This window comes from Nasonia vitripennis, assembly GCF_009193385.2.
Source record: "Nasonia vitripennis strain AsymCx chromosome 4 unlocalized genomic scaffold, Nvit_psr_1.1 chr4_random0003, whole genome shotgun sequence".
NCBI classification, from domain to species: Eukaryota; Metazoa; Arthropoda; class Insecta; order Hymenoptera; family Pteromalidae; genus Nasonia; species Nasonia vitripennis.
This window is the reverse complement of record NW_022279638.1, coordinates 4,261,105-4,278,866: the sequence shown is the minus strand read 5'-3', so window position 1 is coordinate 4,278,866 and position 17,762 is coordinate 4,261,105. Positions and strand designations below refer to the sequence as shown.

Here is a 17,762-nt window from a genome sequence, read left to right as displayed (position 1 = left end):
TTGTTGATAATGTTAGACTTACCATAGACAGCCATATTTTTTTGATATTCTATAATTAAAAACCAGAGGGGTCTACAAACTTTTGGACAATGAACCATCCAAAACTTATATTAAATTATGTATCAAAAATCGCCTTATACATTAGCAAGCAGATATATAGATATATTAAAACAACATTTTATTTATTGGACCTATAAATTTAGTTGGAGGAAGCTACGTGTCAATGAATTGGCAGCGGTTGTTTTTCTGCAGCCGATCAATAAAAGTATTCGAATGAAACTGAGTAGTTTTATTTAGATTATGCAATTGACCAATCTGAAAAATTGATCTGTTTTATAAGAATACGAATTTCTTTTATAAAGCATGGTCAGTATATTGAAAATACCATCCGAGAACACAACCGGTAATTAGAAGAGGAAAAAAAGACGATGTTTCCTCTCATCGTCAAGTCTTACCCCATTACAGTTTAATGAATTTATCAACAATATTTGAATATCTGCATACTTTGTGTGTGTATGTATGCACATATATGCGTGTTCATCAGCGAACCTTTAAATATCGGCGAGTGCCTTATGTGTAAAGCAAAGTGTTTCGCTTTTAGCGATGTTTTCAGATTGTTCAATTACTTATAAATATCCATATTGGTACGCTATTTTACACAGTTTCTATACTAACTTCTTAAACCAGGGAAGTGGACAGAGACAGGGCCACTTCTCAACGTTACATCTGGGACATATTCAGGTATAACAGCCGTAACAGTAGCTCCACTTACTGTTACGTTTTCTTACTTAAAAATTAAACCTTCTGTCACAGTAGGAGCAATAATCTTTTCTAGTTATGCGTGGCTGTTTGGCAGGAATTAATTCGACCTTTTTTTTCTCACGTAATGCTCTAAAATCACACATTTTGCAAGAAGTAGCATTCTTTTCAAAACATTTTAACCTGATCACTTTCGTCACTGGTGCTACGGCTGCTTCCAGTAGAAACAACGGTTACATCCATTGATTCATCCTTCTCGTCGTGCACGATGTGTATTATTTCGTCTGCACGTATAACTAACTTTCTCTTTTTTCATAGACCTCCTCGCAGTCAGACATATCTGGCGATAGCAAATGTTGTAAAAGAGACTCCTCGGTCCTACTGACCGGGTGACTCTTATTACTAGTAGTCTCAATATCAATTATCGAAAATGACTCAGATGACGAATCGATCGGTAAAAGTTGTAAAAGATTCTCCTCGGTCTTACTAACAAAAAGAGTCTCAATATATGTCACTAGGGAAGAAATGGCTATTGAGCGTTAGTTTGATGACGAAGAGGTGGGTGAATTATCCACCATTCGCACATTACGATCGTACGTCATTTTTTTCCAAAACGTACGAGTTCGCACACTTCAGGTTGAGCAAACGCATGATAAAAAAATGTATGCACTTAGATCGACGCTGAATAAATACTTATGCTCGCTATGGGTGACAAACTATGACATTTCTTTTACTCTTATCACACTTCATTCACAGCAGCATCTAATTGTTTTGCTGTATAATTATTTGTAGAAATTCTTCTACGTTGACTCGATTCCTCGGTGGTTATTCAAAATAGAATGATCTTGGCCCTATCGGTCTTCCCGAGGCAATTGGTACGTAAGAAACGAGAGAAAAAACCAAGGTTTTTCTTTATTCTTCCTTCGACGTTTCGGTGGACAATGCCACCCTTATCAGGAAACTGTTTATTTTATATTAATGTTATATACATAAGTTAGAACAATAGAGAATAATTAAGATTACACTTACAAAATTAGTGGTCGATCGTCGGTATATACATTCGGATATTGCGGGATATGTCTCGTCCCCGCCGGACAGCGGGGGAAGGGGAGATAGAGGTGTTGCTCTCTCAGCTGTTCAGTCCCGAATTCGTTCGCTTGTCGATTTTCACGCGCTTATATAACGTGCAGGGAAATCGAGCGTCAATCACTTTTGTTTTCGTTGAAGGAAGAATAAAGAAAAACCCTGGGTTTTTTTCTCCTTCCTTACGTACAAATCGCCTCGGGAAGACCGATAGAGCCAAGATCATTCTATTTTGTTTTGCTGTATATGTGTGTGTGTGTGTGTGTGTGTGTGTGTGTGTGTTGAGCAAAGAGAAGAAGAATATATACTTGCATGAGATCAGAAGAAAGACGCATTGCTCTCCTCTTTTCGAGTGAGTCACTATGTTGTGTTAGAATTCTGAAAGACAATGCTACCGAGATTTACCATCTATTTCAATTCCATACAAATACTTTATTTTTTACACAAGTGGAAAATTTTGACATTGATCGAACCTGTTAATCGATATTTCGATATTCGTATATATGTGGTTATAATGACTAAATGCTGTATACATCTTGTTTTGTATTGCTTATCACTAATTGCGATATACGAAAGGTTCTTATTTCTTCTTTCTATACTTCTTTAATCGTCAGATTGTAAAATGCACCAATAAGTTTCTCCCAAATAAAAACGACGTATTTGGGTTTTAAACCATTTTTAAATTTTATAAATGCTGAGGATTTGTCACGCCATATCAAATCTTTATTTTTTGATGAATGGTATAATTCAACAGCTCTATCAAGAGGTAGCATACATATTCTGTACACACTGTAGTAATTCGGCCACATTAACATTTCCACAACACGATGAGTTAGAGTCCATAATTCTGGAAACGGCACTCGATACTGAAGTCGTCAGCGGGCTTTTATTTTTCGTATTAACTTATCAGGAAGTGGAATCACTCGTACACCCGAAATCGACACCTGTTGATCTATCTCACTAGGTAGATCTGAGGTAAGAGGCTGTGTGTTTTCCAGAAACATTATATTCAATACGTTCTAACTTTTTTCTCTACACTGTTGTTACTCAAAGAGGGTCAGGAAAGCACTGATACATGCTCTCTTTTAGACATGCGATTCTGCTAAACTTTTAGACTGCACTAAGCAGCTTCGCTCCCACATTGTAATCAAGTACTTGTACAGTGTATCTTCTTATTTACTCCTTTATTCGTTAAAGTTCTAAGACAGGCAAGTAGTATAACTTTTTTTTTGTTTTTCTTTTAAGTGGCATTTGAAACTCGAAAGTTCATCGCCTCATCTGCGCGAGCCTTCCACGCTGCCCTGTCTTGTGTCAACCCCACCCAAGATGCACCCCTCCGATCGACACCCACCCGTCCTATTTCTACTAGATCCGCTTTTACGTTGTCCTCCCATCTGCGTCTAGGTCTACCTAAAGTTCGCGTTACCATCGGCCTGCCTTTCATGACACGCGCTGCCGTACGGTCGTCTCCCATTCTCGCTACGTGTCCTGCCCATCCCAATCTGCGTGATTTTATTATTCTGTTAATATTTGGTTACGAGTACAGATTGTGTAACTCATCATTGTGTAGTCTCCTCCATTCCCCGGATTTCTTATCTTTCTTTGGGCCGTATATTTTTTGCAAGACTTTATTTTCAAATACCCTAAAACGGTTGTCCGCCTGCTTAGTGAGAGCCCACGGTTCGCACCCGTACAGAACCACCGGGAGTATTATTGTCTTGTATATTCTTATTTTAACGTTTTAAGACAACAGCCTTGACTTAAGTAAATTACTCACGGCGTAGAAGCAAGCATTACCCGAATGGAGTCTCTTGTTTATTTCGACATTAATCTCGTTTCTATCATTTATGGTCGTACCCAGATACCTGAATTCGCTAACCTTTTCAAAAGTAAATTTCCCAACTCTGAGATCTCCCTCCCCTCTGCAGATGCCTAGTTTAGTCACAATCATGTACTTTGTTTTTGGTTAACTCACTTCTAACCCTGTACACTCCGCCGCTTTTATGAGGATTTCCGCGTTTCTTGCTACCGTTTTCCTAGAATCCCTCAATATATCCGAATCATCTGCGTAGTCTAGTATCTGCGTTGTTTCATTAAGCGTCGCGCCCAGCTGGCTAACCTGCATTTTTCTAACGACATATTCTAACGTTAAGTTAAACAGCACCGTAGAGAGCCCATCCCCTTGTTTTAAACCATCGCGTATCGTGAAGGGTTCTGATACATTACCGCCTACTCGGACCTTTCCCGTGCTTCTGTTCAGACATATTTAAATCAATTTCACGAGTCTTTTTGGTACACCAAGAAGTACTAGAACTTGATACATTTTGCTTCGCTTATTAGAATCGTACGCTTTTTTAAAATCTATAGTTGGTGTATGGTTTCTCGAAATTCCCACTTTTTCTCTAACAACTATCTTATGGCAAACATTTGATCGCTCGTCGATCTGTTGTGCCGAAATCCGCACTGATAATCTCCTACTATATCTTCCGCGAATGGGGTGAGTCTAGCTTGTGTTACGTTTGACAGAACTTTGTAGCACGTTGCTAAAAGTTAGATACCCCTATAGTTATTTCAGTCTGTCTTATCCCCCTTTTTAAAAATCGGTATAATGATAGATTCCTTCCAATTTTCGGGTATTGTTTCATTTTTCCAGATGGCACATACTAGTTTATAGATTTTAAAAGTAAGCTCGACGCCCCCATATTTGAGTAACTCAGCTGGTATAGAGTCATTTCCCGCTGCTCTGTCGTTTTTTAGTTTTTTAATCGCGGCCTCTACTTCCTGGTAGCTCGGTTCCTCCACGTGGAGTTCAGCAGTGTGAATTCCGTCCCCTAATTCTTCGCTATTTTCGTGCATGTTTAAGGTATCGAAATAGTTTTTCCACAGCGACAGTAATTCGATCTCATTTGTTACGAGGTCCCCGTTTTCGTCCGTCATTAATTGCGCTCTACTCCTAAAACCCTTTCTGATGGCGTTAATCCCTCTGTACATTTAACTTTTGAAACACCCGCTTCTTATTTCTGTAGATCGCGCCCGCCTGTTTCCTTACGTTAGAATGCTCCTCTACGGTCCTATGGCTTCTATTGTGTAAGCTATCTTATTTAACATTTTTGCGCCTTTCAAACCAGAGTTTGCACTCTTCGTCAAACCATGGTTTGCTCTTTGGCTTTTTCTTTTTACCCAGTACTTTGTACGCGGCCTCTTTTACAATTTTTTCGATATCCCCCCATAAGCTATTCGGTTCGTCATTTCCCTTCGGCGACGTGTTTGCTTCTTCAAGTGCCTGAAACCTGTTATTAATTTTTATCTGGTATGGTACCTAATTCGCTCTGTTCTATCTCATAGCTTTTCAATATCAAAGCTTTCTACCTTGTTTGTCTTAATTTGGCTACTACTAGGAAGCGGTCCGAGTCGCTATCTGCCCTTCTATAAGCCCTTACGTCGAGAACGTTAGTATGACATCTTCTTTCAATGAGAAAATGAACAATGTTGCTTTGTGTATGTTTCCTTGTGCTTAAAACACGTAGGTTTGATTATAAGATCTTTTGCTGCCGCGAAATTTATGACCCTAATACCGTTATTATTGCTGACTTCGTGCAGGCTTTCCTTCCCTATAGTAGGCCTAAACATTTTCTCCCTACCTATTTTAGCATTGAAATCACCTAATACTATTCTTGTGTCGTAAGACGCGAACTGATCGATTACCTGCTCTAATGTTTTGTAATAGAGATCCTTAGCTTCTTCTTCTTTGTCCTCCGTAGGACAGTGTACATTAATAAATACAAATCTATACCATTCACCTTCGATGATTAACCGAATGTATGATGCTTTTGCTTACGAGAAATCTGGTGCCTAGGGATCCCCCGCTCCTGGCCCCATACAGGTATGTGAAGTTACCCGATACTAGTACTCCGCCGTCTTGCCACCGCGATTCCTGTATTGCTACCAAATCTAGATTGTACCTATCAGCTTCCTTTATGAGTTCTTTAAACGTGCCTGCTCTGTATAGACTGCGAACATTCCAAGTTCCGACCCTTAAGTCCCTTTTGGTTTAGTTTGGATTTTTTTGAGCCATGATACTATGTTAAACCCGCGCGCTTTGGATCCTGTTCCGATCGCAGGTAAGTCCACGGTTGTAGAGGAGATAACCTCCATACTTCTCTAGAACTAAGTATGAGAGCTTTCCGACTTTGACGAGGACAGTGTCAACTCGTCGTCAGACACACTACGGTTTCATTCTCGCATCCTAACGCCCCCCTGCAAGACAGCGCGCCTTCGCTGGCATCGTTACCGCGTAAGACCAGGTGACGAATCATTCTACACATCCCCTTTCGGGGCAGTTGTCATCGCTCCATTAAGAGATAAGAGATAATGTGAAGTGGCAAGAGAGACGAAAGTGCGTCGCGCAGTTTAGGTGCTCTCGCATCCCTCTTGTCTCGTCGTCTCCAGCGTCGCGCTACAAGCTCTTTTTCCGTACACATTAAGGAGGCTAATCTTCTAGTGAGACGTGTGAAAATCAGCCCAAGTATATTGCTTGCACATGCTCAATCGCTCTCACGAGCAACGGCTAAATATCCATTGACACGGGTGGAAGTCAAGGCAGTCACTATGCACAGTGGTGTACACGGAAACATTGGACAATATCATATTGGATCAACTGCCGAAGAGAATCATCCTGGGTTTCGTCAATAACAAAGCTTTTAATGGTGATCAGTTGCTAAATCCCTTCAATTTTAAACATTTTAATATAAACTATCTATGTTTGTACGTTGATGGGGTGCAGGTGCCCTTGAAACCACTGCAACCAGACTTTACGACGAGAAATCTATATGTGGATGCTTAATACACACTGTTCTCTGGTACGGGAACACACTTCCTAAACGAGGGTAATCAAATGGCGCGCGAGAACTATCCCCACGGCTACTGTCTATTTGCTTTTGATATGACTGCTGATTTATCGGCGAATGACTGCAGCCACTGGAATTTGATTAAACACGGTAGTGTTAGACTAGAAGTACGTTTTAGCAATGCACTAACAAAAACGGTCAATTGCATTCTGTACGCAGAGTATGATAATATTTTGGTAATTGATGCCTCGCGTCAAGTGATCATAGATTTTAGCAGTTATACACAGTTTACTTTTCACAGATGTTACTACTCTCTACTGTGCATATAAACGCCGTGCATGTGACTTCTACAGTCAGTCTCTTTCTCTAATTTTCGACAATCTAGCACTGTCATATACGCTTCACTCAATTATGGATGTGATCATTGACATACAGTTCTTCAAGGGTGCCAAACATCGGAATGTGCCAAAAGAAGTTGCCATAGTGGCCGTTGGTGAGAACTTTAGTAGTCATTGGATACTGCACTGACACCTGCGATAGCGCTTGATCATCTGAGTGATGATATACGAAACGAGAACGATTTGCTGACCCAATATCATCACGGTCTAGACTACTTTGACGGGGAGGTGTCATTTAAGTCGGTGAAAAAAATTTTAAGAGAACTTTCAAAAAGTGTGCGAAAAATATATGTTGAAGGTAATGATAAATGGATATTGTTACGCAAATTAATACCTCGTCGAATTTTTAATCTTGAGTACGATCAGGAATGTCCGGCTTTCGCATAATTATCGTCTGACGTATACTGTATGCATCACGCTGTTAAAACTTGTCATAGTAATTATCGATGCGCTTTAAATAATGCTTACAGGTTAAAATCGTGGCTGTCTGTGCGTGCTTCTAAAACAGCCGAAATTCGGAACACTTTAAGCGATCTATGCAATGAACAGTCTTTAGATGCTAAAGAATCTATCGAAAATTTGCTCGCATACTGTCGGTGTATTTCCAGACGATCAGATACCGAAGGTGTAGACGAAACCGACAGCGTTTATTGTAAATACGGATGATCATACAGGGTTGGGTATGCATTAGATCGCCATATGTGCGGACAAATCTTAAAACGCTTTTTACTTTTATAGTTTTGGATTACCCCCATTTATTCCTGATCATATTAATCGATTAAGAAAAAATTGTAAACATTTTTGCTGGAATAATATTCGACTACAGAGCGATTCTTCCGATGTTTGCGGGCAATATTGCATCATTATTTTGCATTACATGAGTAATGGTCTGGGCTTCAAGACATTTCTCGAAAATTTTTCAAAAAATCTGCAAAAAAAATGATGACTTGGTAAGACGATAAAAGGTCTGCTGTAAACAAAGGAAAAAAAGCGATGACGAGGATTTCATTGGAAATGGCGGTTGTATTGTCAGCTACTTATACTTTATCTTATATATTATGATAATGATACCGTATCCCTCTCATACGTGGCTGTTCCCACTACCATCACAGCCACCACTACTACCACAATCCTTATCCCTACCATACCTTCCTACCTTTAGACTTTGTGCTAAGAGTCAGAGTTAGTCGTTCGAAGGTGGTGGTGGTGATCGCGAGAGAGTCGCACAATGGCGTACCAGGAGGAAAGCAAACTTCGTTCAGTTCAACTCCTGGGCACTCTGTACACTTTGGACAAGTCGTACACAACATAAATCATTGTCGGCCTGGAATACAGCAACTTGCAAGACAAGTACTACAGACCAGTTGTGCGACTATTAGGCGATTACTCAAAAGGAATTACTTTTACCCACGATCAGTGGATGCAATTCACAAAGTGTTTCAACGACTTTTTCAACTATCTTTGCGACCATAGTAGCAGCAGCAGCGATTCTATGACAGGTCAACAAATTTGCAGTACAGGATGGACACCAAAATTCATTCACAGTCAGAGAGACAGGGCTATCCAAATTGTGGATACTAGACCATCCAAGACATTTGCAATAGTGCGCAAACGGAATCATTCAACTACTATTCTAAAAAAAGCTAAGTTTCTACGATTGTATGAGTATATTGTGAAATCCATTGATGCGCGTCTAGAATATCTTAAGTTTATAGCAGGTAGTGTAAGTTGTGTTGCTAGAGAGACTGTAGAATACATTAAGAGTGTTAATCCAGTCAATATACCAGTAAGACAACTTGGTATTTATACGATACCTCTTGTAAAAGCAATTATCAATTTTATTGATAATAAATGGTTCGATAGTCTTACAACAACTGTGCAGACGCGTGCGATGGAAATGAAAGATCAAATTCCGTTCAGTTGTAAAGATATTGTCAATATATTTTACTAACTTGTATCTCATCATCTCGGTAGAATTGTTGATATATTAAATGAAACGAGTGATTAATTATGTCTGTTGTCTTTTATTATTTTTACTACTATCCTTCTTGTAAATATTATCTTTGAAAGCAAGAAAAAAAGTTACCAAAGTACATCACAATTTGTATAATTGTCTCATTTAATATATATTGAATAAATAATCTATCGTCACAAAATATAAAATACTTAACTTGTATTATTTATTATCCTTTCTTACCCATTCCGATAGTAGAAAATCTTAAAAAATATCAAGTTATATTACAATATTCATAGAAACTCTTAAAAAAAAAAATAATTAGTAAATAAATAGAGAGATAAATTGGGGAGAGGGAACGGGGAGAGGGGAAGATGGCGGTTCCTTCCTCCCACTACCGCATTACTTCAATTGGGGAGATGGAACAGGGAGGGAAGAATAAGGGCCTTCCCCACACTGCTGCATGACGTCACTCCTCGCTGTGGCGCCAGACATAAATCCTATCATCGCAAAATTTCATAATTTTCAAAATTTTCGAAAATTTCATAATTTTCGAAATTTTCAATATACTATTGTTTTACTTTGAAAAGTCTTCGAATTTCCCATTCCTTTCATATGCATGATAAATGGCCTATTCGTGCATTTATCATAAAAAGTACGGTGTGCAACAAGGGGGGAGTGACTACGGCGCCTTTGACTTCCACTCGTGCTCCAAACATCACCCTCGCTAGAAAAAGCCAATTTTCTCCTCTAGTTGCACAATATACAATTGTTCTACCTCGGTGGCCGCCGATGGCCGCCTCATAATATTCGCGAATCAGCTTGATGCAATCTCTTACGGGTGGAACCGGTAGATTGTTTTTGTATAATATAGCTACCAATGGTTTGTTCATAAAAACTTAATCAAAAAGTTGACAGTGTCAAAAGCTCTAAGTCTCGAATTATCGCTAGGCTTCGTATCTCTTCTTTTAATAAAACATTTTTTTAAACTTTTAAGCTTTTAAGAATATCTGATTTTAGTGGGCGTGTATCGATGTATTCTATAATACAAAGGCCGATTAAGATAAAACCCTTATGCTCTGTGATATTTACTTCGCCTAGCTTAAAGGCTTTTCTCGGGGATCTCCACTAGAGGGTAGGGCACTTGTCCATGCCACCGAGCGCGTCCACAGGTTGCGGATAGTGAAACGGCCGGGCAGAGCAGTGGGGATGGGAAACCATCCCTAGTCTCTCCGGTTAGTCGCTAATACTAAATACGCGACCGCGGATAATGGAATCTTTGATGATGGAAAGGAGTTAAAAAATATGGAAGAGAGCAATGAGAATACAATTAACCCAGGTGATAACCCACCCGCTGAAACAGCGGCCGAGCCCCATTCGAATTCTGGGAGGGGCTCATCATTACCCTCTTCGTTTTCACCGCGCCCGCAGTGGGTCACTTGGCTGCGGGAACTTCGCGAAAAGCCTCAAGTGAAAATAAAAACAAAGAACCCGAATCACTGGCAGGCAAAGTCAGCCCAAGGAGCATCTCTGATCGGATGGATGATATGCAGATCGACACAGCGACTGAAGACGATAATATGTCTATCGGAAGTACAGTCGGGACAGCGGACTCAGAAACCGAAAGGAGGCTCCTTGAAAGCCGAAAGGGGAAAGAGGGAAAGAAAAAGAAAAAGAAATTTGACCACGAACACAAAGCTAAACGAGGCTACAAGAGCGCGGTCAAATTTCTTGAAAAAATGAAAAAGAAAAAGCCGGATGATCTCAGTAACAGAGAAAGAGAGTTTATCCGGAAGAACGAAAAAGTGGTGGAGAAGTACGAACGAGAGCAAAGTACTTCACAATCACTTGAAATAATACTGGAGGAAGCAACGACCGGAAACAAGATCGATGCACCCTCCGGGAGAAGAACTGGAGACGGGAAACAGCTACGGAGGGCTGACGCAGTAGACTCTTCTCCGACGCCGGGAACATCCAAAGGGCAAATGCCCCCGAAAAAGGGGCAGGCGACCAAAAGGATGCGCTCAGGCGAAGGGGAGGGGAATGCAGCGAAAAAGCCTAAACCCTCGACGAGCTTCCAGTCACTTGAAGAGCATCAGATAGCCATCATAGATCGATCAGATCCAGATGGAAGGATGAGCTCAGAAAGGTGACTGGAGGTTGAAGCGAGGATCCTACTGGCTATTGCAGAGGGATCCGAAGGAGGCGGGGAAGACCAGGTAAGCTTTGACGGAGCCGACTGGCAGAAGGGAGTTAAAGTTGTGGGTTGCAACAACAGTAAGTCTTGCGACTTCCTAAAGCGAGTGATCCACAACTGCGGCGAACTCTGGCAGGGGGCGAAGCTCGAAGTGGTGCCAAGGTCGAAACTGCCACTCAGATAAATAACTTCTGTCTGGGTTCCCCGCCCCAGAGAATGACGAAAACATCAAAAAGATCATCATGAGGCAAAACAAGAGTCTCGACACTCAAAGCTGGAGAATTATCTCTTCAGCAAAGAGCAAGAGCGGAAACGGCAAAGACCTAGTCATAGCTGTGGACGAAGAATCTCTTAAATGCCTCAAGATATCGAGCGGAAGCATCAAGTTAGGACTGGGAGTTCTGAAGGCGAGGCTTCCAAATGAAAAGAACATGGACAAGGACCACGGGACTGCAGGTGGTGCAAATTAATTTTCACCACTGCGAAGCAGCCTCGGAGGACTTGATGCTGTCCATGGAAGAAGAGAATATAGATATCGCCCTGATACAAGAACCATGGCTCGCAAGAGACAAAATTCAAGGACTCAGGGCGAAAGGATATAACCTGTTCTATTCTCAAACAACAGGTAAGAAAAGAGCCTGTATAGTAGCAAAGAGGGAATTAAAACTCAAACTACTGTCACAGCATAGCACCAATGATATGACGTCGGTTGTACACGAACAGAGGAACAGCCCAGCGCTGATCCTCACATCTGTATACATGTCGTATGACGAAAAGGAGCCTCCACCACAAGCACTCCGAGATCTAGTGAGGAATATCACAGACAAGGGCAGTCAGATGGTGATAGGAAGCGACGCCAACGGACACCACGCCAGTGGGGAAGCACGGACATCGATGAAAGAGGTGAGTCAATTTTGGAGTACATACTTTCTAACAACCTTATAATATGCAATAAAGGCAACGTGCCAACCTTTGCAAATAGGATAAGGGAGGAACTAATAGATCTAACTCTGACCACAAACTCGGACCTTATCGCGATTAAAAATTGGAGGGTATCCCTCAAAAACTCCTATTCAGACCATAGGAGAATCCATTTTGAAATCAATCGCGATACCCCGGAAACTATGGCCTTTAGGAACCCAGAAAAGACAGATTGGACGAAGTTCTCAGAGCTAGTGAAGGGAAAGCTAGGAACATGGGCACAAACTCAAATCTCGGCAAACCCAACTCACGAAGACATTGAGAACTCCGTTAAATGGTTAGAGGAGGCACTAGAGGGAGCCTTCCGAGAAGCATGCCCCATAAGATACAGCCGCAAAAACACCAAACCCTGGTGGAATGCGGAGCTGAGAAATTTGAGGAAAGCAACAAGGAGGCTCCTCAGCGCAGCCAGATACGACAATAGTAACGATAGCTGGGAAAAGTACAAAACCAGTTTTAGAGAATATAAAGAAAAAATTAGGTGCGCAAAGTTGGAATCCATAAAAAGTTTCAGCGAATCCATCAAGGACACACACGAGGCGTCTAGGTTCAGGAAGATTCTCAAAAAGGACCCAACAGTTCTAAAGAATATCAGAAGACCGGACGACATGTGGACTGAAACCAGCGCAGAGACCCTTGAACTACTAATGAACACCCACTTCCCAGGATGCCACGAGGAGGAATCTGAATGCGTAAAAATGCAACAGGAGACAGCCAACATGGACAAATGGGAGGTGGCGAGGAAAATAGTTTCAAGGGAAAAAGTAACATGGGCGGTCAATACATTCGACCCGTATAAATCGGCGGGAACGGACGCAGTAATGGCAATCATGCTACAAAAATCCTTAGACACGATAATCGATCTATTGGTAAAGATTTACACTGAATGTGTACTTCTAGGATACATACCAAGAAAATGGAGAGAGGTGAGAGTAGCATTTATACTCAAAGCAGGTAAAACAAGGCACACGACACCAAAGGACTTCAGACCCATCAGTCTCTCATCGTTTCTGTTAAAGACATTAGAGAGGCTGGTGGACAGACACATAAAAGAGACCACAGATGTAGAAAAGAAGTGCACATTGCAGCACGCCTATCTGAAGGGCAAATCTGTAGAGAGTGCACTACACAAGGTAGTGGGAACTATAGAAAAAGATCTACATGAAAAGGAATACACATTAGGTGCATTTCTAGACATAGAAGGAGCTTTCAACAATGTGAACACGGAATCAATAGAGAAAGTTTTAAAAGAAATTGAAGTGGATCAAACCACCATCAATTGGGTAATGGAAATGCTGAAAAGCAGAACCATCAGCTCAGAGATGGGTGACAGCTCGATAAAAAGGAAAACCACAAGAGGTACGCCACAAGGGGGAGTAATCTCCCCATTACTATGGCTAATAGTAATCAATAAGATACTAAAAACCTTTGAGGATAAAAAGATAAAAATAATAGCGTATGTAGATGACGTGGTAGTACTAATCACGGGTAAGGACCTAACCACGATTAGAGATATCATGGAGTCAGCACTGGGGAAAATCTCTAAATGGGCAGGACAGAACGGTCTGGGAGTCAACCCAAGTAAAACCGAGCTAGTACTGTTCACAAGAAAATACAAGATACCCAAGTTCACACCGCCAAGAATTGGAGGGCGCGAAATCACGCTATCCAAGGAGGCAAAGTATCTGGGAATCATCCTGGACTCCAAACTCACTTGGAAAAGGAATGTGGAAGAAAGGATGAAAAAAGGAATAAACGCATACTACACATGCAAAAAGATGTTCGGTAAGAGATGGGGCTTACAACCATACATCATACACTGGATGTACACGGCGATTGTAAGACCTGTAATTACCTATGGAGCCTTAGTATGGTGGCAAGCCATTGATAAGGAAGTAAACAGGAAAACGCTTAACAAGGTGCAAAGAATTGCAGCACTCGGTATCACTGGAGCAATTCAAAGCACACCACAAGCGGAATTAGCGGCAATGCTAAACCTACAACCGATAGATCTGTACGTAAAAGGACTAGCCTCAAAAGGGGCTCTCAGATTAAGAGACTCCAAATTGTAGAAACAAATCAACCACGGGCATGCGTCCGTGATGAAGGAGATGGGGAAACTAAGCAAATACCTAAAGCCCCTGCTAACACAGCAGACGGACTACACGGTCACTTACCTAAGTTTCAAAGAAAACATCAAAATAACAATACCGACGAAAGAAGACTGGGAACAAAACTCAATAATAAAAGAGGACGAGATCTCAATCTTTACAGACTTTTCAAAAACGATAAAAGGTACGGGAGCAGGAGTCTACTCAGAACAACTAGGAGTTCAAAAGTCATACAGGCTCAAGAATGTCTGCAAGCGGAAATCCTAGCAATTGAGAAAGCAGCGAGATTGGCACAGCTAAACGATGGTGCACCAATGAAGGTGACTATCTACACAGACAGTCAAGCAGCTCTCAAAACTCTGGCGTCGAAATTAACGAGATCAAAGGCAGTGATGAGCTGCCGCGAAGCCCTGTCATGGATCCGCAACAGCGAAGTCGGACTCTGCTGGGTACCCGGACACAATAGTGTCGAAGGGAACATCAAGGCAGATGAACTGGCAAAGCTTGGAGCGGAGAAAGACAGCAGCAAAGCGATCAGCCACCCACTGCCAACGATCAACGTGATAAAGACGACCATTGACAGAGTCATCGAGGTAATTCACAGCGAGAGATGGAGAACACAAGATGACTGTTTTACATCGAGAACGCTGTGACCAGAGGTGGACAAGGAAAAAACAAAGAAGCTGCTAAATTACAGGCACGATCACAGGAGTAGTAACAGGTCACTGTGCGGTCGGGGTCAATCTCAAGAGATGGGGAAAGACGAAAGACAACTTCTGTAGAGAATGCTGCGATGAAGAAGAAACCATATCCGACCTGCTATGTCATTGCCCAGCCCTGGAAAGCAAAAGGCACAATACGTTGGGCCACAGCTTCCTAGTGGAACAGGACGAGGCAGCAGGAATGGATATTGGGAAGATAACGAACTTTGCAAAAAGCTGGAAATGCTTTCAGCAAAAGTAAAGGAACTAGGTTAGCTCCGATCTATCGACAAACAGGGTATCGCAATGGGCCACAGGTCACCGAGCGAAGTGCGTTTTTCTTTCGAAGACTGCACAGAACCCTTCAACCTAACCTAACCTAAAGGTTTTTTCTAAAATGACTGCGTTTAACTTATTACCACGTTCTATTAAAACGTTTTTCACTTCGGATTCTAGGTAATTGTCGGCAGATACCAGATACAACTGATTTTCTTGGAAGTGAAACGGGTGTTCGTTCAGCGCTTGTAAGTGAACGAAAAGTGGTGGTTCCTGTCCCTCTGATATCGCCCATGGAGCCTTTTCCCGTGGCGGTCTAGCCCTAGCGACAACGCAACGCTTTAGCTTGTTGTTGGCTAAAGCAGCCTCGACCGCTGCCTGTGGTTTTGCAATATTGCTCTGCTTGGTGTTCTCGCTATCGCTGGCACCACTTATCCTCCCTGTCAGCTGCGAGTCTATTGATAATCGTGCGTTCGCGCTCAGCTTGCTTGTGATACTTGGGGTGTTCACGAGCGGGGACTGAGGTGGGCTGACACTAAGAGGATTATTTGGTCGCAACGGCTCGCTTATTTTTTCTTCAGAATTATTTTGCGCTTTTGGATTTTTTCCGTCGGCCGCGTCAGTTTTCTTAAGCTCGGGATGTTTGCCGGGCTTGGATTGTTTCTGCAGCGCTCGCTTATTTCTACCTAAAATTGGCGATTTTGAGCCCGCGTTTTCACCGTTATCCGTAGGAGGGTCGTCTCGAGAGCGCTCCACTGTACTGTCGGAAGGGATTAGAGGATCTATTTTAATATAAGGCGTAAAGTGGTAGCCTAAAGCTAAAAGTTGTCTTAATTGCAACGCTGACAAATCGAGGCCCGACAGTTTTAAAAGCAAAAAAATAAGCAATTGCCTGGTGGAAATCCTGGTATATCGTCCGATCGTCTAAGTGAGGCGCGTGGCTCGGCACAGTGCTTCTTACGCAGGTATGTTTGTATTAGAGGGTTTCTTGAGCTAGCGGAGGAATCTACATCCGATTATTCTACTTTCCTTTCGTATTTCCTGGGAATTTCGTCAAAGTTCTCCGGTGGACCGATATCTTCAAGATCAGGAGACATACTCCGATTAGCGATTTCGTGAAGTCTCTATCCGGGAGGGGCCGCTCTGTTTTTAATTATCCTCGGCTTCGGTCACAAGATTCTTCGCGCACACGTGTCTTATCGGAAGCTTTGTCGGCGACTCTTGCTTCCTCAGCTTGTACGTCGTCGCACTCGCTGGAGCTTGCGTTACCGCGGTCTGCCTGACTTGGTGTTGCTTTCCGCGGCTTGCGCTGATTCTTGGTAATCTCGGATTACGCGGTGACGGATGATTCTCGCTCGTAAATTTCATACCGTAGGTCTTCTTTCCCCTTAATCGATTAGCGCCTGACCACGGCCATACTGCTAGTAAGCTTGGTGATAACGCGTCGACATCAAGTTTCTTTTTCTCGCCCCTTTCTTCGCGAGCTCCTGACTCTGCTTGCTTCGCGGAATTTTCTAGCTTCGTCAGAGGATTTGTGAAACAGGCTTATCGGAATCGCTATTGCTTGAATCACTTAAATCAAACGGCTTGCATGACTTTTGGCTTTGTGAAGCTTTCGAGCTACGTAAATTGTGGCTCGCAAAATTATGTTTTCACTTGAGCTTTTCGACAACTCTGAAATTACTAAAGCAGCTAGCGAGCTTGACTCCGATTCGTTTATTGACATTTCTTCTTCCGCGATTTGAACTGCTTTCTCTGATAACGCGCAGAATTCAATTGCTTGCGACAAAATTTTTCGCACACATTCACGCTCGGTTTTGGTAAGCGGTATTTATTCTTCTCTCTTCTTTTTAGCGTTACGTTAGTTAGAATACATTCAAAACGAATTTTGCCGCAATAATCCGCCGTGTACGCACCTTTCTGATTCTTGACTTCCGTAAGCCAGCGTATTTTTATTAAACCGTCTCTGTGATGAATGTCCTGACATGCTCTGCCGAGATAGAAATCATCGAACTCGTTTCTTATCGCTAAATACTCTCCAGATTTATAGATTGCCGCGCCGGTCTTCCGTTACTTCTTATTTTCGACTGCCGAGCTTGCCGAGCCTGACGTCGACCGCGTGACTTTCTTTACCTTGTCGATACCGCGCTTTTTGATGGCTCGAGTTTTGTATATTCTGCCTGATGGAGCTCCAGCCTCCTCGTCCGGGCAGTCTTCTGCGCGCGGTAATTCTGGATTGATTTCTTCCTTTTCTTACAGGATTTCGCAATAACGCGTCCGCGTTCGCGTTTTTTTACACTGGGACGATATACGATGTCAAAGTCGTACCCGGTTAGCGCGGCCTTAAGACGATTAAATCGCAAATCGGTTTTCTTTGTGTTCTGGGAATGCTTTAGACTCTCTAATGAATTTCCTACCGTAAATGTAATGTTGAAACTGCTCTTTGGCAAAGACC

General features: G+C 42.2%; 1 protein-coding gene across 1 annotated transcript; it reads left to right on the top strand.

Annotated features, from left to right (window-relative positions):
• The first annotated feature begins 14,321 nt into the window (after positions 1-14,321).
• Positions 14,322-15,293, top strand: LOC116417020. Its single transcript, XM_031928051.1, has 3 exons — positions 14,322-14,514; positions 14,574-14,960; positions 15,028-15,293. The coding sequence occupies exons 1-3, from the start codon at positions 14,322-14,324 to the stop codon at positions 15,291-15,293; spliced, it is 846 nt and encodes a 281-aa protein (XP_031783911.1).
• Positions 15,294-17,762: the final 2,469 nt, after the last annotated feature.

What these genes read in the sequence shown, in the direction of transcription:
- LOC116417020 (XM_031928051.1), top strand. Translation starts at nt 14,322, where the DNA reads ATGAAGGAGATGGGGAAACTAAGCAAATACCTAAAGCCCCTGCTAACA. An exon ending in CTTTTCAAAAACGATAAAAG is followed by an intron (nt 14,515 to 14,573) that starts GTACGGGAGCAG and finishes TACAGGCTCAAG; the next exon opens with AATGTCTGCAAGCGGAAATC. An exon ending in ATGGAGAACACAAGATGACT is followed by an intron (nt 14,961 to 15,027) that starts GTTTTACATCGA and finishes GCTAAATTACAG; the next exon opens with GCACGATCACAGGAGTAGTA.